The 17,629-nt window shown below is 28.6% G+C and overlaps 2 protein-coding genes across 2 annotated transcripts; one reads left to right on the forward strand and one right to left on the reverse strand.

Annotated features, from left to right (window-relative positions):
- Positions 1-139: 139 nt before the first annotated feature.
- VTN77DRAFT_9186 (uncharacterized protein) lies at positions 140-1,775 on the reverse strand (the record flags this gene model as incomplete). Its single annotated transcript, XM_069425766.1, has 2 exons — positions 140-1,622; positions 1,675-1,775. 2 exons carry the CDS (start codon positions 1,773-1,775, stop codon positions 140-142), a joined length of 1,584 nt encoding a protein of 527 aa, XP_069274132.1.
- A 465-nt stretch (positions 1,776-2,240) lies between these two features.
- Positions 2,241-4,184, forward strand: VTN77DRAFT_9187 (uncharacterized protein; the record flags this gene model as incomplete). Its single annotated transcript, XM_069425767.1, has 4 exons — positions 2,241-2,656; positions 2,721-2,874; positions 2,941-3,944; positions 4,010-4,184. 4 exons carry the CDS (start codon positions 2,241-2,243, stop codon positions 4,182-4,184), a joined length of 1,749 nt encoding a protein of 582 aa, XP_069274133.1.
- Between the last annotated feature and the right edge of the window lie 13,445 nt (positions 4,185-17,629).

The raw sequence follows: 17,629 nt of genomic DNA on the forward strand, positions 1-17,629 counted from the left end.
AGCAGTTTGATTCCGAATGCAACGCTTTGGAGCAATGTTTTAAATAGTAGTAGTTGACAAACTGGAGCCATCCATGCAAGTTCAAAAACAGGATGTACGTAAAAGTATTGAGTACAGAGAGGACCAGAGAATACATCACCTAGCGTTTCTGCTTCTTTCCTCCAGTCTGAAACGTGTTCACTGGTTGAGCATGGCCTAGCTCCTTGATATGTGCGAAAAGCTTTGTCCTAGAAGGAAACGTGGCATGGCAAGAAGCACATGTCAACTTTGACTTTTCCACAGTTGCAGTCCGTGCTGCCTTTTTGGCGCGTTTCTGCTTGGCCTTCCCCATTTTGGGGGGATTTTCGTTGGAGTGATCATCGAGAGATAATGATGAGAAATGTTCTAAAGTTTCTGGGGTATGTAATGTTTCGGCTTGGTTGAAAAGCTTTCCCGGCGACATTCTTGCCTCAACTGCTTCCCTAGTGGTGTAATCATTATCTTCATCCTCTGAACCAGGCGTTGACCGATTTCCTGGCTCTGGTTCTGAAATTGGTGGGATATTTTCGTCAACAGAATCGAATACACTACCCAGAACCTCCTCTGTGTCGCTGACGGAAGGTCCTGAAGGCTCATGACCATGCACTGAGGGCGATTTGTGCACATTCTCTGACACCATCGATTCGTGGCTTTCTAGCTGTAGTCCCTCATTTTGCGCTGTCATTTCCAAACGAAGCTGTTTGACTGCTTTGATGTGTTTCTTGCTACGCTCATGCGCCTCAAATTGCTTCTCACTTTTGAATATCTTCCGACACACGACGCATTCGAATTGTTCCAAGTCAGATTCGGAGCTGCTGCTGGGCTCTTCCTCTGGTTCCTCTGCCCTAGCCCATTCTGGGGTAACATGATCACGTAGTTTTGCCTGATTTGCCGCCCTCGATCTGGCAGCTTGAGCAGCAGCGGACTCACGTAGCATCCGCTGACGCTCAGCCTCACTTTTAAGATTTGACTTGTAACGTGGATCGCGCTTTTTCACAAAGGCTACAAGAGACCGGACAGCATCATTGTACTCACGAATGGCCTCTTCTCTTAGTCTCCTGTTCTCCTTCTCCATCAACCTGCGAATGCGACGATCAGGTGCCTCGCTATATCGATGGACATCCTTCCAGGCAAAGGATTTTTTCGTTGAGAAGTTGCTCCAGGCCGCATAGAATGGGCGCACTACTTCTTCGAAGTCATCGTTTTGCCTTCCAAACGAGGGGTATTCGACCGGATCAAGTTTATCCCATCGGCACGCCAGCTTTTCTTCTCGCGCAATTCGCTCAAATGTTTCTCTAAGTCCGCCAAAGAACCCATTAGAAGAGTCCGAGAATTCCATCTGAGGACTGAACTTAAAAAATAACGCCAAAATATCTGAGGCAGACATCATGTGGGTATCGCCAGGGGCCTGCTCTCCTGAAGACGTCTTCTCATCTGTGAATATCGCATCTCGATGCGAGTCATACCACGCCCGTTCTTGGGGATCAGACAAAACTTCGTATGCGCATTGGATTTCTGCGAAGAGTTTGGTCGAAGCCTCAACATTGCCATAATTTCTGTCTGGATGTAACTCCAATGCCTTCTTCCTGTAGGCTCTCCTGATCCTGGCAGGGCTGTAAGTATGCCTCGAATGCGTCAACTTGGGTCTCAACTCACTCATCTTCTGATGCATCTCGTTCCAAACCAAGGATTTTGTAATAATCTGGTCTTTCGCTTGTACGACTGTCCACAGAGCCAGTAGATTGAGTTTGCCCCATGACTTTCGTTACTTGCAAACTGGCCTGAGGTCCTGGTGGTGCAAATGACGAAAATGCGAAACAAGTTCAATGTTAAAATCTTAGCGGAATTCCGACTCTTCCTAGAAGCTAGAAGCTACTGCCTTGATTGTTAATTTGTGGAATGCTTTTCTTTGTACCGAGCAAATACTCGCTGTGTGAATCGGTAAAATTGCCGCAGAAATATGCCGGCAAAAAGTCCAACCCTGATTGTCCAGATGAATCCAACGTCATACTATATTGATTACTATCGCCAGACAGCTGCTTTCTCGGTTTACAAAGTCACTTGAATGTTGCAGGGACAGTGGAATCATCACCCATGCCGTCCTAATGAATACTCCTAACTCCGTCTAAACGAATCCGAGAGTCGGAGGTAGTGATGCTCGGTCAGCATTTTGTATCCGTCAAACTGTAACCTCTCAGCTTCCGTTGGGTGACTTACGTCCCATGATGGAAGGGCGCCTCGTTCTACTCCCGGATGAAATTCTCCATTTAATATTGCGCTACGTTCACCCTCGCGACTCTGTCGCTCTGGAGCGCACCGCGCGCAGATTCAGAAATGTTACGAACGAGCCCCTACTGTGGCGCTTTTATTGCCAGACATTGTTCAACTTTTGGGATAAGCGACACGAATTTCAGAAGAAACTTGCAGGTCCAATTTATTCAGTCGATTGGAAAAAGCTTTATGCCACGAGGCACCTCATAGATGCAGCCACCAGTGAAGCTTTGAATAGTATTCTTGCTAGTCAAACTGGTCGTATTGAGAAGTTCCACAAAATCATCAGCTTTGGGTACGATGTGAAGGACACGCTCATTCGACACAGTCAGGCAGGGCCCGATCAAGACGACCATTTGGCACGAAGGTTAGCCTTTTGCTCTCCAAGTTCACTAGCTAAGGACTTCTTTTGACATGTGTTTTCGGTAAAGGTACTACAGCAACGCTATCCTTGGCTGCTTGCATCGAAACATGGCTATTCCGGAGTGGGCCAAGTTAAGAAATGGTGAAAATGTCTCTCTTGAGCGTGCCCTGGGTGCCTTCGATCTTTTCATTCCAGAGAGCCAGATAGGCAGTCTAGATGAGGTATGTCACCATCAAGGTTTGGAAAGGTCTTTGTGTTTGTCAGTCTGGTATTGACTACTCATACAGATAACCGGCATGCTTGATAATATTGTCACAAAGCTTGTGACAGAACACCCAAACATTGAACTTCTTAGCCCTCGTGCAAAGGCTCTTGCTGTTGCATCATATTTGCGAGAGAACAACCTTACAGGAATTGAGCCTGGCAAGGAATATCACGACCTCGAACACAATTTTCTTGGGGTTGCTTTGAGAGACCCCAATCATAATTCCCTGCCTCTGATATCTGCAGCAATTTACTGCTATGTCGCACAAAGTGTTGGTCTCAATGCCCGTCCGTGCGGCTTTCCCTTTCATGTCCACGTCATCATCATGCCTGCGGTCGGTGTTGACATGGATGGTAATTCATTACCCAATGGCTCACAGGGGGAACCCATGTATATGGACCCATTTCGCTCGGCAAATGAAACTCCTGTTTCAGAACTGCGAAGTCAGCTCATTTTCTTGGGTGCTTCAGGCGTCGAGCAATCAACCTTCCTTGGCGAGTCGCTGACATCAGAGATTGTTTTGCGATGTGGGAAAAATATTCTGCACTCAATTCAGCAGATGTCACGCCCACCAGGTTTCTCCTCGGCAACATTAGATATCGTTGGTGCTAAATATGCCGGCCTTTGGTCGGTGATGCTGTTCACTGGCCCAGCACGGCCTATGGAGCTCAGACAGTATCTGCCTTGGCTGATGGAGTTATTCGCGACTGATTTTCCCTCGGATATTTATTTGATTGAACGTTACCTTGTGCCGCTGTTTCAGGGATTCCTGGAATATGAGCACCTGTTGGAAAGCCTCCACGTTATGCGAGCCGTCGATGAGATGCCAAAACAAGTTCGGCATCGTACATCTGAGCATAAAAATGTCAAATATCGTATAGGTCAAGTATTTCGCCATCGGCGTTATAATTATAGGGCCATAATAACTGGCTGGGATGCTGAATGTGGAGCTGGGGAACAATGGATGAGGCAAATGGGTGTTGATCGTTTACGAGCTGGGAGACATCAGAGTTTTTATCACGCTCTGTGAGTATAAACTATACCTTGAAATATGTGGTCGTGGATCTAGTTCTGAACCATGGGCGTTCTAGGGTCGAAGACAGGAGCGTACGATATGTCGCCGAAGAGAATATTGAGATCATTACACCTTCTATATCAGAACTACCTCCAGTATTTTTGGTGATTGCTGGGAAATATTTCAAGAGATGGGATGAGCAAAGTCGAACATTTGTAAGTAATATACGTGATGAATATCCAGATGACTAGGTGCTGTGGTATATTTTGTGGCATCATCATGTATCTTTATCATGCATATATCAATGAGATCAATAAGACATTTAGTCTACCAGCCCAATGTCAAAAAAATAAGACAAGACAAGACAAGATAAGATAAGACAGAATAAGACAAAATAAAATAAAAATTTTGGCATGATGGCCAAGCCCATGTTACGCATGGGTCTGACAGAGTCGCTCATTGGTTCCTGGATTGGTCGTTTCGAAGAGTCGAGTCTATTCTAGATCTAGTATCCAGAATAATAAGGGTCTGGTACTATATACTAACTATAATATAGATTTATAAGTAGCTGACTACCTAATAGATAAATAAGATAATAAGGGCCTCTCTCCCTTTAGGTTAAAGAGTTAGGGGCATACCTATTAAAGCTATATAAATATATTAATAGTAGTTTATAGTCTTACTAACCCTCTAAGTAATTAATAAAATATAAAATTATAGTTAAATATAATTAAGAGAAAGACTAGATATATAAATAAAAATAAGCCTTCTTTTATAATCTTTCTTATAGTCCTTAATATCCTCCTTTATTATAGTCCTTTATAGATTCCTCTTTATAGTCCCTCTATAGACTATCTCTTATAGTCCCTTAATAAACTTCCTTGATTATATGATTTAGGACTCTTTTAATTATATAACTTATTTCTATCTTATAAGGTAATTATTTTACTATATAAGGCTAAGTTAGATATTCTCTTATCTTATTAATCTATAATATTATTCTCCTGATAAGATAAAATTATATCTGCTTTAATTACTATTAATTATTATTTAGTTATTTAAGAAGTAGATTATCCCTAGATTTCTTTAAGAATTTTATTAATTTCAATAAAAATATTAGATCTCTTATTAATAGTCTATTAAATTCTTAATTAGTTCTTAGATATTTCTTAAGATATTATATTTTTTTAGAAAGTAATAGACATATCTATTAACTCTTAATATTTAGGATTTTTTAACTTTATATTCTTCTTCTATTATTCTATTAAGTTTAATCTTACTTGGTATTTTAGTATTATTTAATACTAGTTCTAACAATAAGATATAAAAAATTAGGTAAATCTTTATACTTTTTACTAGCCTAAGTTAATAGTTTATAGGTCTAATCTTTTCTTAATAATAACTAGTTATAACTTTTTATATAGTTAATATCTTACTAGTTAATTTTTAAGTTTTTATTATCTACTAAGTTTTCTAATATCTATTAAACTATTATATCTTATATTATTTCTTGAATTAGTTTATAAATAATATTTCTTTAATCTCCATAGTTACTATTAGAGTAGTAGCTTAATAGTTATATATTATAGTCTTATCTAGTAGTTATTATAGAAGTACTAGTTCTAATCTCTAAACTTCTTCTTTATAATTAATCTAACTATTATATCCACTTATCTATTTTCTATTACTCTATAATATTTAATAATAAAGCTATAATTTATAAACTAATTATCTTACCTATCTTCTTATTAATACTTTAGTTATTATGAAGTAAGGTTTTTATAGTCTATAATTACTCTAATTATGTATTTTACTCTTTTTAGATAAATTCTTTATATTTAAAATACTAATATTATAGCTAATAATTCCTTATTATAAATTTTATAATTAAGTTCTATCAGAATCATTTTATAAAATATAATAGGTTATAATTTTCTATCTAGTCTAGGTTATATTATCCTTTACTCCTATAATAAAATCTAATATATTAGTTTTAATTATTATTAAAAGACTGAGTTATATTATATTAAAATTAATATTATTATAATTTATTTTTTTATTTAAAAGCTTATTATTTTTCTCTTTATTAATATTCTTTCCCTTTTTTAAATACTAAATAATAATTTTATAATCTGAATATATTCTTTAATATATTATTAATAGTAGTTAATTAATCTAATAAATAATTATAGCTTTAAAAGTTTTTTAATATGAGCTATTCCTTAATTACATAAACTTTATTTTTATTAGTTTAAATCCCCTTTATTATTATAATTTAGTATCCTAAGAAGTCTATTTCTAAGATATAGAATTTATACTTCTTTAGTTTAAGTTATAGTTTTATAATTTATAATGTTTTAATATTAATTATATATAGTAAATATATTCTTTTAATATTTCTAAAAATACTAAGATATTATTATCTAAATATACTATAATAAAGTTAAATATTTAGATAATACTAAATTAATATATTATTAAAATATTACTAGTATACTAGTTAATATAAAAGGTATAACTAAGTATTTAAAATATCTAAACTTTATTTAAAAAGCTATTTTTAATTTTTATTTTCTTTAATCTAAAGTCTATTATATATATCTATAATATTGAATTTTATAATTATCTAACTCTTGTATTTTATCTTAAATTTCTATAATTAATAATAATAGATATTAATCCTTAATTATAATAATATTTAATTACTAATAATCTATATAAAGTTATAGATTTTTATCTTTGTTTAATATAGATAAAGTATCTTATTAATAATATTAAGTATTAAATATATCTCTTTTAATTTTTATTAATATTATTCTTTAAGTATTTATATCTCTTTCTTTAATAATTAATAAATTTATTTATAAATTAATTCCTTCCTTTCTATAAAGGGTATCCTATAATTATAGTCTATACTTAAAGAGTTATTAATTAATATTAAGATTAAATAGTTCTTTAAAACATCTATATTCCTTTAATATCTATAGTTCATTGTTCTATATTATAATATTATTTTTTAGTGTTTTAGTATTATATTATTCGTTATTTATTTTTTTTAGCTTATTATTTAACTTATTTTAGTACCTAATTATGCTACCTCTTTTAAATATATATATTATTTTATATATCTCTACCTTTAAGTCTATTTATTAGATTCTTTTTAAGCTCTCTATTATCTCTAAAAGGGTCTTAGATCTTAATTATTCCCTTTAACTTAGTTCCTTTCTAGCTAACTTTATTATTATTCTTTAATATATAGTCCTACTACCTAGGTATATTTATATCTTATAAATTTAAATCTTCTTATTTTCTAATTTAAGGTTATATTACTTTAATTATAGTATCCCTAAGATAATATTATAGTTTCTTAGTTTAATAATATTAAAATTTATTATCTTAGAATATCTTTAATTATTATAATAAAGTATTTATTTAATTTTTTCTATAATAAGTTCTCTTAAAGTCTTCTTTATTTAGTCCTAAAATTAATATTACCTTAAACTTTATTCTACCTAAGATATAAAGTTTCTCTTTATAGCTAGGGTTTATAAAGTTTCTAATAGCTCCTAAGTTAATTATTATTTTAATTAATTATTCTTAAGATCTTAGTTTTAAGCTTAATATATTTCCCCTTTATTATTACTATAATTTATTAATATTAGTATCTATATTTTTTAATAATTATAGAAAGTATCTGCCTTCTTCTTTTACTTAATATATATAGTAACTAATCCTTATAATATATTATCTAGTATATCCCTTTATATTATAAGTAACTCTGATATCCTATATAAGGATACTCTAGTCTATTATAAAGGTATATCTAATTATTCTTTTTTATTGCTCTTAGGATAGTTAGAAATCATCCTACCTCCTATTTCTCTAATAAGTATATTGGATAATCTAATTTATAATATATAATCTATAAGAGTTAATTATAATATAGATATCTTTTAAAGTACTAGTATAAATACTTTTTATCTTTGTAAGTATTATAATATTATAATAGTATCTATTTTTCTAATATCTTTTATAAATCTTTTAAAGTCTTTTATATATTACTAAAATTTCTTATTTCTATATTATATAATTTGTAATTATTAACCTATTTATAATCATATTTCTTTACCTTAGTATAATAAATTAACCATATTTCCTAAGTCTTTTCCTAATATTTGGGATTCTATTTATAATATAAGTATTATTACTTTTAACTATTTATTAATCCTTCCTCTAATTAAAGGTATCTTTAGGGAATTTCTTTTAGTATTATAGTATATTTTAAGAGGTTTTATTTAAAACTCTCTAAGGTCTTTTAACTTTATTTAGTCCTTATTATTATCTTTATTAAAGGCTTCTAGCTTTACTCTATTTCTTATAAACCTCAAGCCCTAAGTTCCTTCTAATTTAATATCTAGTATTTAAGCTTCTTATTTAGGTATTTCTAGTATCTCTATGGTCTTATATTATGCTTTTTCTAATTTATATCAGATTTTATTTTTATTTTATAGTTTTTAATAATAATCTATAATTCTTTATATAGGAATTTTATAATAAATTTATTATTATAATAATTTGCTATAAAGTATCATTTACATCCTTTAATTAAAGCTTTATATTAAGAGCTATTAATTTATAATTATGTTTTGTCAGAGATGATGAAGAGAAGTCTGATTTGGGTAGAAGATGCCAGGTGGCAGGTCTATATAGGCGCTGGAACTGACTAAGCCGGAAAGGGGCAAACCGGAATCAACATATTTTTAATTAGATATTTTTAATTAGGTATTAAGTACATACTTGTAGGTATATCTATATTCTTTATTAGGTATATACTATAAGTATATCTACTTATTATTAGACTTACCTAGGCTTAAGTTAGGGGGTAGTAGGGGCTTATTACCTACCTAAATTTAATATTAGTATATATTTAGGAGGATCTAAGAAGAAACTTATATAATATTTTTTAATTAATATAGAAATAATCACCTCTTACTAAGATTAAATATAATTAGCTTTAACATAGGCTTATATTTATTATAACTTAGGTAAGGTATATACCTAATATAGGTTTAATATATAAGTAGCCCATTATATAATATAAATAATGAAAAATATATAATTATAGATAAGTAATAGCTAAATAGTAGGTAGATCCTAGTTTTAAATAAGTATCTACTAAACTTATATAATGATAGAACTAAGCATTAAAATAATTATCCTTAGTTATAATTTATTTATAAGTAGTTATAAATTTATTAATTAGATATCTACTAGTATTCTTTTAAGAATTAGCTTAGCTTAAACCTAATATATACCTAATGAACTTACGGTTTATTAAGGTAATTAATATCCCTTTAGGCTCTAATAAGTATAATTTTTTTTAGTATATTATTCATAATTAATATCTTAGTAATATTATATACATATATGCTAAGTCTAAAATTTAACCCTATAATTTATTTAATAATAGAAATATTAGTTTAACTATTAGGTAGGTTTATAATTAGATATATATACTTAATATCTATTAAAATAAAAAAAAACTATATACTAGCTCTAAGATACTTAGTATAGATATAATAATATAATTAATAAGTTACTAGATTTGTATCTTAATAATTAAATATTATATTAAACAGTAAAATGTATTATTATAAATTATAGAGTTTTATATAAGTTATAAAGTATTAATTAATTAAGAAACTAATCATATAAATAGAAGATATTAGTAATTTACATATAATTCTTAATATTCTTTAGTTATATTCCTTTACTTTATTCTTACCTTAGGTATTATTTTAAATAAATACTTAATTAATAGCTTAGTAACTTAACTAATTTTATTTATTTTATTATTAAGATTTTAACCTTATTAAAATAGCTTTTAACAAAAAAATCTATATTAATTAATTAATTAATTAATTTTTTTTATATAAATTTATTAGTTTAAGGCTGATCATTACAAATATCTCTATTTAATATAATTAAACCTATTCTTTATTTATAGCCTTTATTTATTATAATCTTTATCTAAATTATTAATATATTATTATTATTAATATATTATATAAAACTATATTATATAATTATTAATTAATATTATAATTAACCTTAAATTATTTTATTCTTTAATTATATCTAAATTATATATTTTTTATAAATCAAAGTTTAACAAAATAATAAGATCTTTTTAGTGGAAAGCACTATAGGCTACAAAGGTGTTGGTGGTATTGGTGAGGAGTTGGTTAATTAAGGAAGAAACAGACTACCTTTTATAGTATACCTGCTAATAAGAAGACTATTAAAGCTGCTTAGCTTTAGGCTTAGGAAGAGCTTCTATAAGAGCAGATCCAGCAGTAGATTAAACAGATTATATATTATATTTACGAGGTTATTTGTCTAGAGGGTAGAAGTATAATGAAGGTTATATATATAGGTTAGGGTTCTCATAGTTATAAGGGGAGACAGATCAAGGGAGTACTCTTAGGGCAGAAGATCTGGTTTAATATCAAGGAAGAAACTGAGGAAGGAGAGACTTTTAGAGATATCTAGGCTACCATAGTGAAATAGGCAGGGACAGAGATACCAGGCAAACCATCAAAATTACTAGCATCTGTTAGCATGTGCAACTACTTCTGGCGCCCACCTCCATATATCTTTTTGGATATATTACCTTTATAGCCTTATTCTTATTATTAATATATTTAAAAGACTAGCTTTAAAGCTATTTAATTTTTTATCAGTTCTAAGGGCCTAAGCTACCTTATATCTATCTTAAGACTATTTCTTTCCTAAATAAGTATTCTAACGTTTAGTAGATATATAAACTTCTAAGTCTTAAAAAGGAAGATAATATCTTATTATTTAGGATTATAATCTATATCTAATAGTTATTAATGATAAATAATAATAAAATAAAAATGTTATATTTATAATATAATAGAAATTTATTAAATATATAAAGAAAGCTTTAACTAAGAGGATTATAATATAATTAAGATATAAAATAATCTAGATAAGATTATTACCTTAATACTCTTTAACCTAGATCTAAGAGATAATACTATTTAATAACCTACTTTTCTAAAAAGCTAAGAATCTAAGAATAAAGGGTTATATCTATTTAATAAAGTAGTAATTATAGATTAAATAAGAGCGTAAAAATGTAAAAATTAAAAGCTATAGGAGTTAAGAAGAGTTTATTAAAAATAATAACTTATTAACAAGCAAGAGAAGCTGCACATTGTGCGGCTCCCTACTTGACTCTCCAGATTACTACCTAATGCCCGGGAACCACCATGACCGGACCTGTAATAGTCACCATGGTGAACCGGCATGAGATGAGAACTATTTACACTACCTTTCATAGTATCACCACCTTACTTGCCTTTACCCCTTGCACCTTATTTGCCTATTAATAGAGGGTTGTCAGCATGTAAGGTGGTAGTCTCCCTATCTGCTTCTATAGACTTATCGTCAGCAGCAGTTACTGTCACTATCCTCCTCATCCCTGTCCAGAGAGACTCAGATGGCTTTATCAGCTTTTGGTATTCTACTGTATAGGAAGCCCATACCAGGGTAAGTAAGGCCTGCGCAGTGAACCAATAACAGTGTGCAGCCTGCATCAACTCCGGTCTCCTAAGACAAATACATATATTAGATCATCTAAGTAAGAATAATAAAATAGATAAAGTTAGCTAAATTATTAAGCTAATAACTAAGTATTTTAGGTTAATACTTTAGGTAGGAATAGAGTAGAAAAATATAACTAAGGAATGCTAAGAATCATATATATAAATCTTTAATACCTCCTCTATATCTAGCAGGGCTTAATTATATTAAGATCTGGAGAGTTACTAGGCTATAAGAGGTATTAGATACTATAGAAGCTATATACTGGGCCTTATATATAATATGCATAGGCAGGTATATTATCCTCTATAATTATAGTATTAGGTTGATCTCTTATATACTCCTTTATAAAGGGGATAAGCTTTAGAACTAATACCTCCTATAAGAACAGTTAGTATAGTCATTATATAGATATATATATATATAGAAAATAATATTACCTTTTGATATTGATACTAATTAATACCCCCTTTGATTTTCCAGTTTTCTTAGTAAATTTCTACTGCAGTTTTGGGCTACTAGGATTATGAAGCCCTATATAAGAGAAGCCTATAATAAGGTTCCATTCCTCCATATATTTGGCTTTATGTTCTTAATTTATAATCTTAAGCTCTTTCCTAGCCTTCTTCTGGGCCTAATTTGTCTCTAGAGCCTATATATAATAGGGACCTTTCTTATCATATGAATAATATCTCTTAAATATGAACTCTAAGGCTCCCTTCTAATGGCAACATATATAGGTTAGATAAGAGGTATCTCTGGGTATTTGCCATACTCTAGTTGCTCACATTAATACCTAAGAATAATAGAAGTCTTATCTATCTATATCATATTTTTCTAGTCCTCTATGGTCTAGTATTTATGGGGCTTTACAAAACTAATATCTCTGCTTCTTTATAGCATCAGTTAGGCCAGGCTTCTAGCTTAGTTTAACAGAACTTAACTATAATGCTTCAAAATTTATTAAGGCAGAGGTATAAGAAATGTTAGCTTTGTAGGCCAGACATTTGGCTGATTTCTTACAGCTGGCTTAATCCTTAATAATAGAATCCAGCATGACTTACTTTTTTTGTTAAGGTATTTGCTTTAGTTGGCCTAGATGAGGGCTATCTTCTATATATTCTAGTAGAATCTACGGATTAGTATCTGAGTCAAATTCATGATCCTTTGGTCATAAATTAATTATTTTAGGATGCTAGTAATAGATACTATAGTCTTATAAGATAGGCATCTTTGCATTTGCTATAAGAGCCAGTACTTAGGAGCAAATAGAGACAGGATGATGGGCCATATTAATTCAATGGAGCAAGGCAGGCAGGTTAGGCAGGTAGGTCAGGTCCTAAATGCACTCCTATTATTAGTATGTCACATTTCATAGAAAAATAGGTAGAATACTTATTGTGAATAGCTTCAAAAATCACCTATGTAGGTAGATAGGTAGGTAGGCAAGAATAGGAGAGAGTTTCGAAGATACCCAGGTTGCCATAGTGAAATAGGCAGGGAGGCAGGTACCAGGCAAAACACAAAAATTACTAGCGTCCGTTAGCATATGCAACTACTTCTGGCGCCCATCTCCGTATATAATTAGGATAAAGATATAAAAAGAATATTATTATTAGGGGGGTAATAATATAAAGTATTTTAAACTATTATTTTTAATTAAGCTTAGCCCTAATAAATATAGGGTAGAGCTTATCTATGATAATATAATTAAATAATTTAGTAGTATTATTTTATTTATATTACTTAAGAGTAAAGGGTTCTAATATAATTCCTTAATTATAATACTCTTCAATAAATTTATTATTATTTTCCCTAATATTATGAAGGTAAGCCTCATAATAAGAATATTTAGGATCCTTATTCTATTCTAAGAAATATTAGAATAAAAAGTTTATTTTTCTTATTAATAAGAATAACCTTTATTTATTATAAAGTTATTAAGAAAGGTAACCTAATATTAATAGGTATTATATTTATTAATAGGAAAGAGGCTAATAATATAGATAAAGTTTATTCTAATATCTAGGTAATAAAGGATATCTTAAAATTTTATAATTATATATACTCCCCTAACCTTATATAAGATCTATATTATACCCTTTTATTCTAATTTTAAACAATAATTATTAATTCCTATAAGGTTACTTTTTCTAAATATAGAATAAATAAAGGTTATAATAAATATATTAAGTAATACTAGTATTAATAGTAAAAACCTTTAAAAATATTATAAGGTTTTAAGAGTTATAAAAGTTATTTTGAATTTAGGCTTAACTAGATTTATCTTTATATAACTTCTCTTAGGTTATTTTTAATTATTTCTCTTAGTTATATCCTATTTTAGTTCTAGATAGAGATCCTAATATCTATTTTTATTATAGAAGTAATTCTTATAATAATTATAATATAAAATTATTATAATTAATCCTTTAATGCTTATTATTAGTAAGAAAAGCTTAATATATTTTATTATAACTAATATTCTTAATCTAACTCTTTTAATACTAGCTACTATAATAATTTTATTAAAAAAGAGCTTTATTATATTTTTTTCTTATAGTATTCTACTTTAGAATAAAGCTATCTTAAAGAAAGCAAAGTCTAAGCCTAGATAGATTATTAAAGAAAGCATTAATCTAGTATACCTTATTTATATTATAATCTTTATAGATTTTAAATTATATAGCTTATTCTAAATTCTCTTACTCTACATACTCCATAATATCCTTATAATTATTTAGAATTAAAATATTTTAATTGTTATATTAAGGTCTAGAATTAATTATACCTTTTAAAGCTAATAATAAGTCTAATTTATTAGAGATTTCCTTTATAGTAATACCTCTATTAATAATATCTCTTATATTTAAGCTTAATTAGCTTTTAATTATAATATAGATACCGTATATCTTTATTTCTTTTTTATTTTTTCTCCCTTAATATAAGGTTTTTTAGTCTGTTTTGCTTCTTTAATTAATATTTTTATACTTTTATAAAAGAGATCCTTATAATTATTAATTTTAAGATAATCTCATATATCCTATTTCTATTTTATTTATCCTTAGCTTAATTCTAGTACTATTAAGGGTAGATTATTTTTTATTAGTTATTATTATCTTATATTAGTCTGTATAGTGCTTAGGGATAAAGTTTAATTCTAATATATTCTTAATTTATTTTAGAGTTCTAAAAAGCATTTAAAATTAAAGGGATTATTAGGTAGATGTATTAAAGATATTAAATAATAAAGTTAATAAGAGATTTTTAATATTTTTTATATTAGTTCTAAGTAATTCTACCCCTCTATGAATATTAAGGTAGGCATAGACAGAAAGAAAATAATAAACTTAAAGAATAAGGTAAAATAATAGGCCTAAATAATTAATTATAAAGGTAATAATAAATGTAAGTATTATTAGGAGATATTTTAAAAAGATAATAAATATCTATATTATAGATCTCTATTAATATTATAATTAGAAATTTAGTAACTAGAATAATTAAAAATAGGGGGCTAATAAGGTCTAGATAAAGACCTCTTAAGCTTACTTCTAATTAGTCTAAATAAGTAAAAGTACTCCCTAAAAGAAAATTTTTATAATATTAATCTACAAAATTAATATTATAACTCTTATTAGATAATTTATAGTATAATTGGTTTTAACCTATATAATATATAATTACTAATGCTTTTGTCCTATTCTATAATTATCTGATTACATTAGTATTAATAGTAAATAACTTAAACTATAATTTAGAGCCACTATAGGCTTCTAACCTAGTAACTAGAAAGTACTATAGGTTATAAAGGTATTAGTAGTATTAGTAAAAGGTTAATTAAGGAACTAATTATCTAAGTAGGAGGTATTAATCATTTATATATATGATTTTTAGTATTCCTTTAAAGGTATGTTTTTCTGCTCCATTCCTGCCTAAGGCATTAACCCAAAAATGCTTAGTCAGAAGCTCAATAACTTAGCAACTCTATCTACTTTACTATTCTTTAATTAAAAAAATATAAATATTCTAAACATCTTTATTAATATTTAAATTAATAATATATTTTTAACTTAGCTAAAGAATTAGATATATAAAATGTAATATTTTCTTAATTATCTTATATTAATTTAGGATTTTATAATCTAATGATTATTATCTTAAAATACCTTATTCTATAATTCTTTAAATAATAATTATTTCATAAAAATACAATTAATATTTCATTTATTTAGTTTACATAAATAACTATTAGTTTTGTAACCTTAACTTTATTAAAATATTTAGTAAATATAATTTTATTTTTATTTAAAGGCTTAGCTCTTAAGGTATTATAAATTAATAAAAATATTATGAATACCTTTAATTTTATAAAGTATATTAAATCTATCTTTTATAAGTCTTATTTATTCTTGTTTTATTTTTATTTTTATATAAAAATATTTATATATAGCTATAAGGTATAATTATTATTTATTTATATTATTTATTATAATTATTATTATTCTAGCCTATTAATGCATTATTATAACCAATTAATTTTTTATTATATAATATATTATCTTAATTATTAGTTGTCTATTATAAATACGAATTATTATTCAATTATTATAAAAATAATTATTTCGTTATTATTTATAATTTGTCATTAAAAAATTTAATATTAATTTTTAATTTTATAATAAATAATATATACTTTATTTATCTTAATTAGCTTATATTAGCTATTTATACTTAGTATTGTTATTATTTTAATATTTTTATTAATTTTATTCAGATAAAGCTATTATTATTATAAGCTATTTAAGAATATCTTAATATATTTTAATTATAACTTTTCATTTTATTAATCTATACATTTTAAAAAGGTTTATTTTTAAAATAAAATAGCGAATATCTTAATTATTTTTAAATTATTAATTATATTTTTTATTAATCTCTCCAACCTTTATAATATTAATATTAAAAATTATAATAAAGGTTTATTTAATTTATAAACATATTAAATTTATAGTCTTTTTTAAAAGGAAAAATAAATATCTTTAACCTTAGTTTTTATATTATTTATAAATGTCTAAAAGGTATTTATATCTAAAATTATATATAATATTAAAATTCATATTGAATTGCTTATGGTGATTGCCTTGTTCACTATTTTGCCATATCTCATTCTATTTCCTCTAGGGCCTTCTCTTTTACCTTCCTTTTTAGGAAGCTAATAGAGAGGGGAGCCCTAGGTTCAGGCTCAGACCATTCTGCACCATATTTAGCGCATTCATCTGCTTTTTCATTCCCATATATATCCATATGACCAGGGACCCAATGTAGGTGAATCTGAATGCCTTTTCTCTGATCTTTTGAGCCAGTTCATATATTCTGTCATATATGGCTAGTCCTATTAGGGAATAGTCATTTTTAAGTGCTTGTAGGGCTGCCTAACTATCAGAGAAGACCCCATATCTAGGGTATAAAGCTGAGACCTTTTACAAGCATGATATAGAGCTTTTTCAATAGCAAAGAGCTTAGTATCATAGACCTTACATTCTAATCCTAGATTCCAGGCTTGGCACTCTTAATAGGTAAAGCCCCTATTAATAATAAAGATGCCAGCTCTATTATGTCCCTTTTCTAACTGTGACCCATCTGAATAGATAATAATTAGATTATCTATATGGTCATATGATTGAGCCCATGAAGAAACAAGCCTTTTATGCTCTAAAGCTGCTTCTTCCTTAGGCTTATCAGAAATAGAGATATCTATGATTTCATTTAGGGTACCATGCCGTGGATGCCTTATGGGGCTAATTTTCTCAAAGATCCCATTCCATATCCTAAATGAGAGCATAGATAGGAGCCTATAGAGCTGAGTAGGGAACTTTCTCCTAACCCTAGGTCTACATTCAGGGTCAGAATCAGATTCAGAGTCATCTGATTGGAGAGTGTTACGAACCAACAAAATAGGAGGCTGTCCAACACAGCGATGCAGAATGAAACAGTACCCCGCAGATCAGAAACGGATAAACGAGGTCACGTGATTGACGGTGCACTGATAAGATAAGGGAGG

The sequence above is a fragment of the Rasamsonia byssochlamydoides genome (assembly GCF_041956645.1).
Source record: "Rasamsonia byssochlamydoides strain NRRL 3658 unplaced genomic scaffold VTN77scaffold_83, whole genome shotgun sequence".
Lineage (NCBI taxonomy): Eukaryota > Fungi > Ascomycota > Eurotiomycetes > Eurotiales > Trichocomaceae > Rasamsonia > Rasamsonia byssochlamydoides.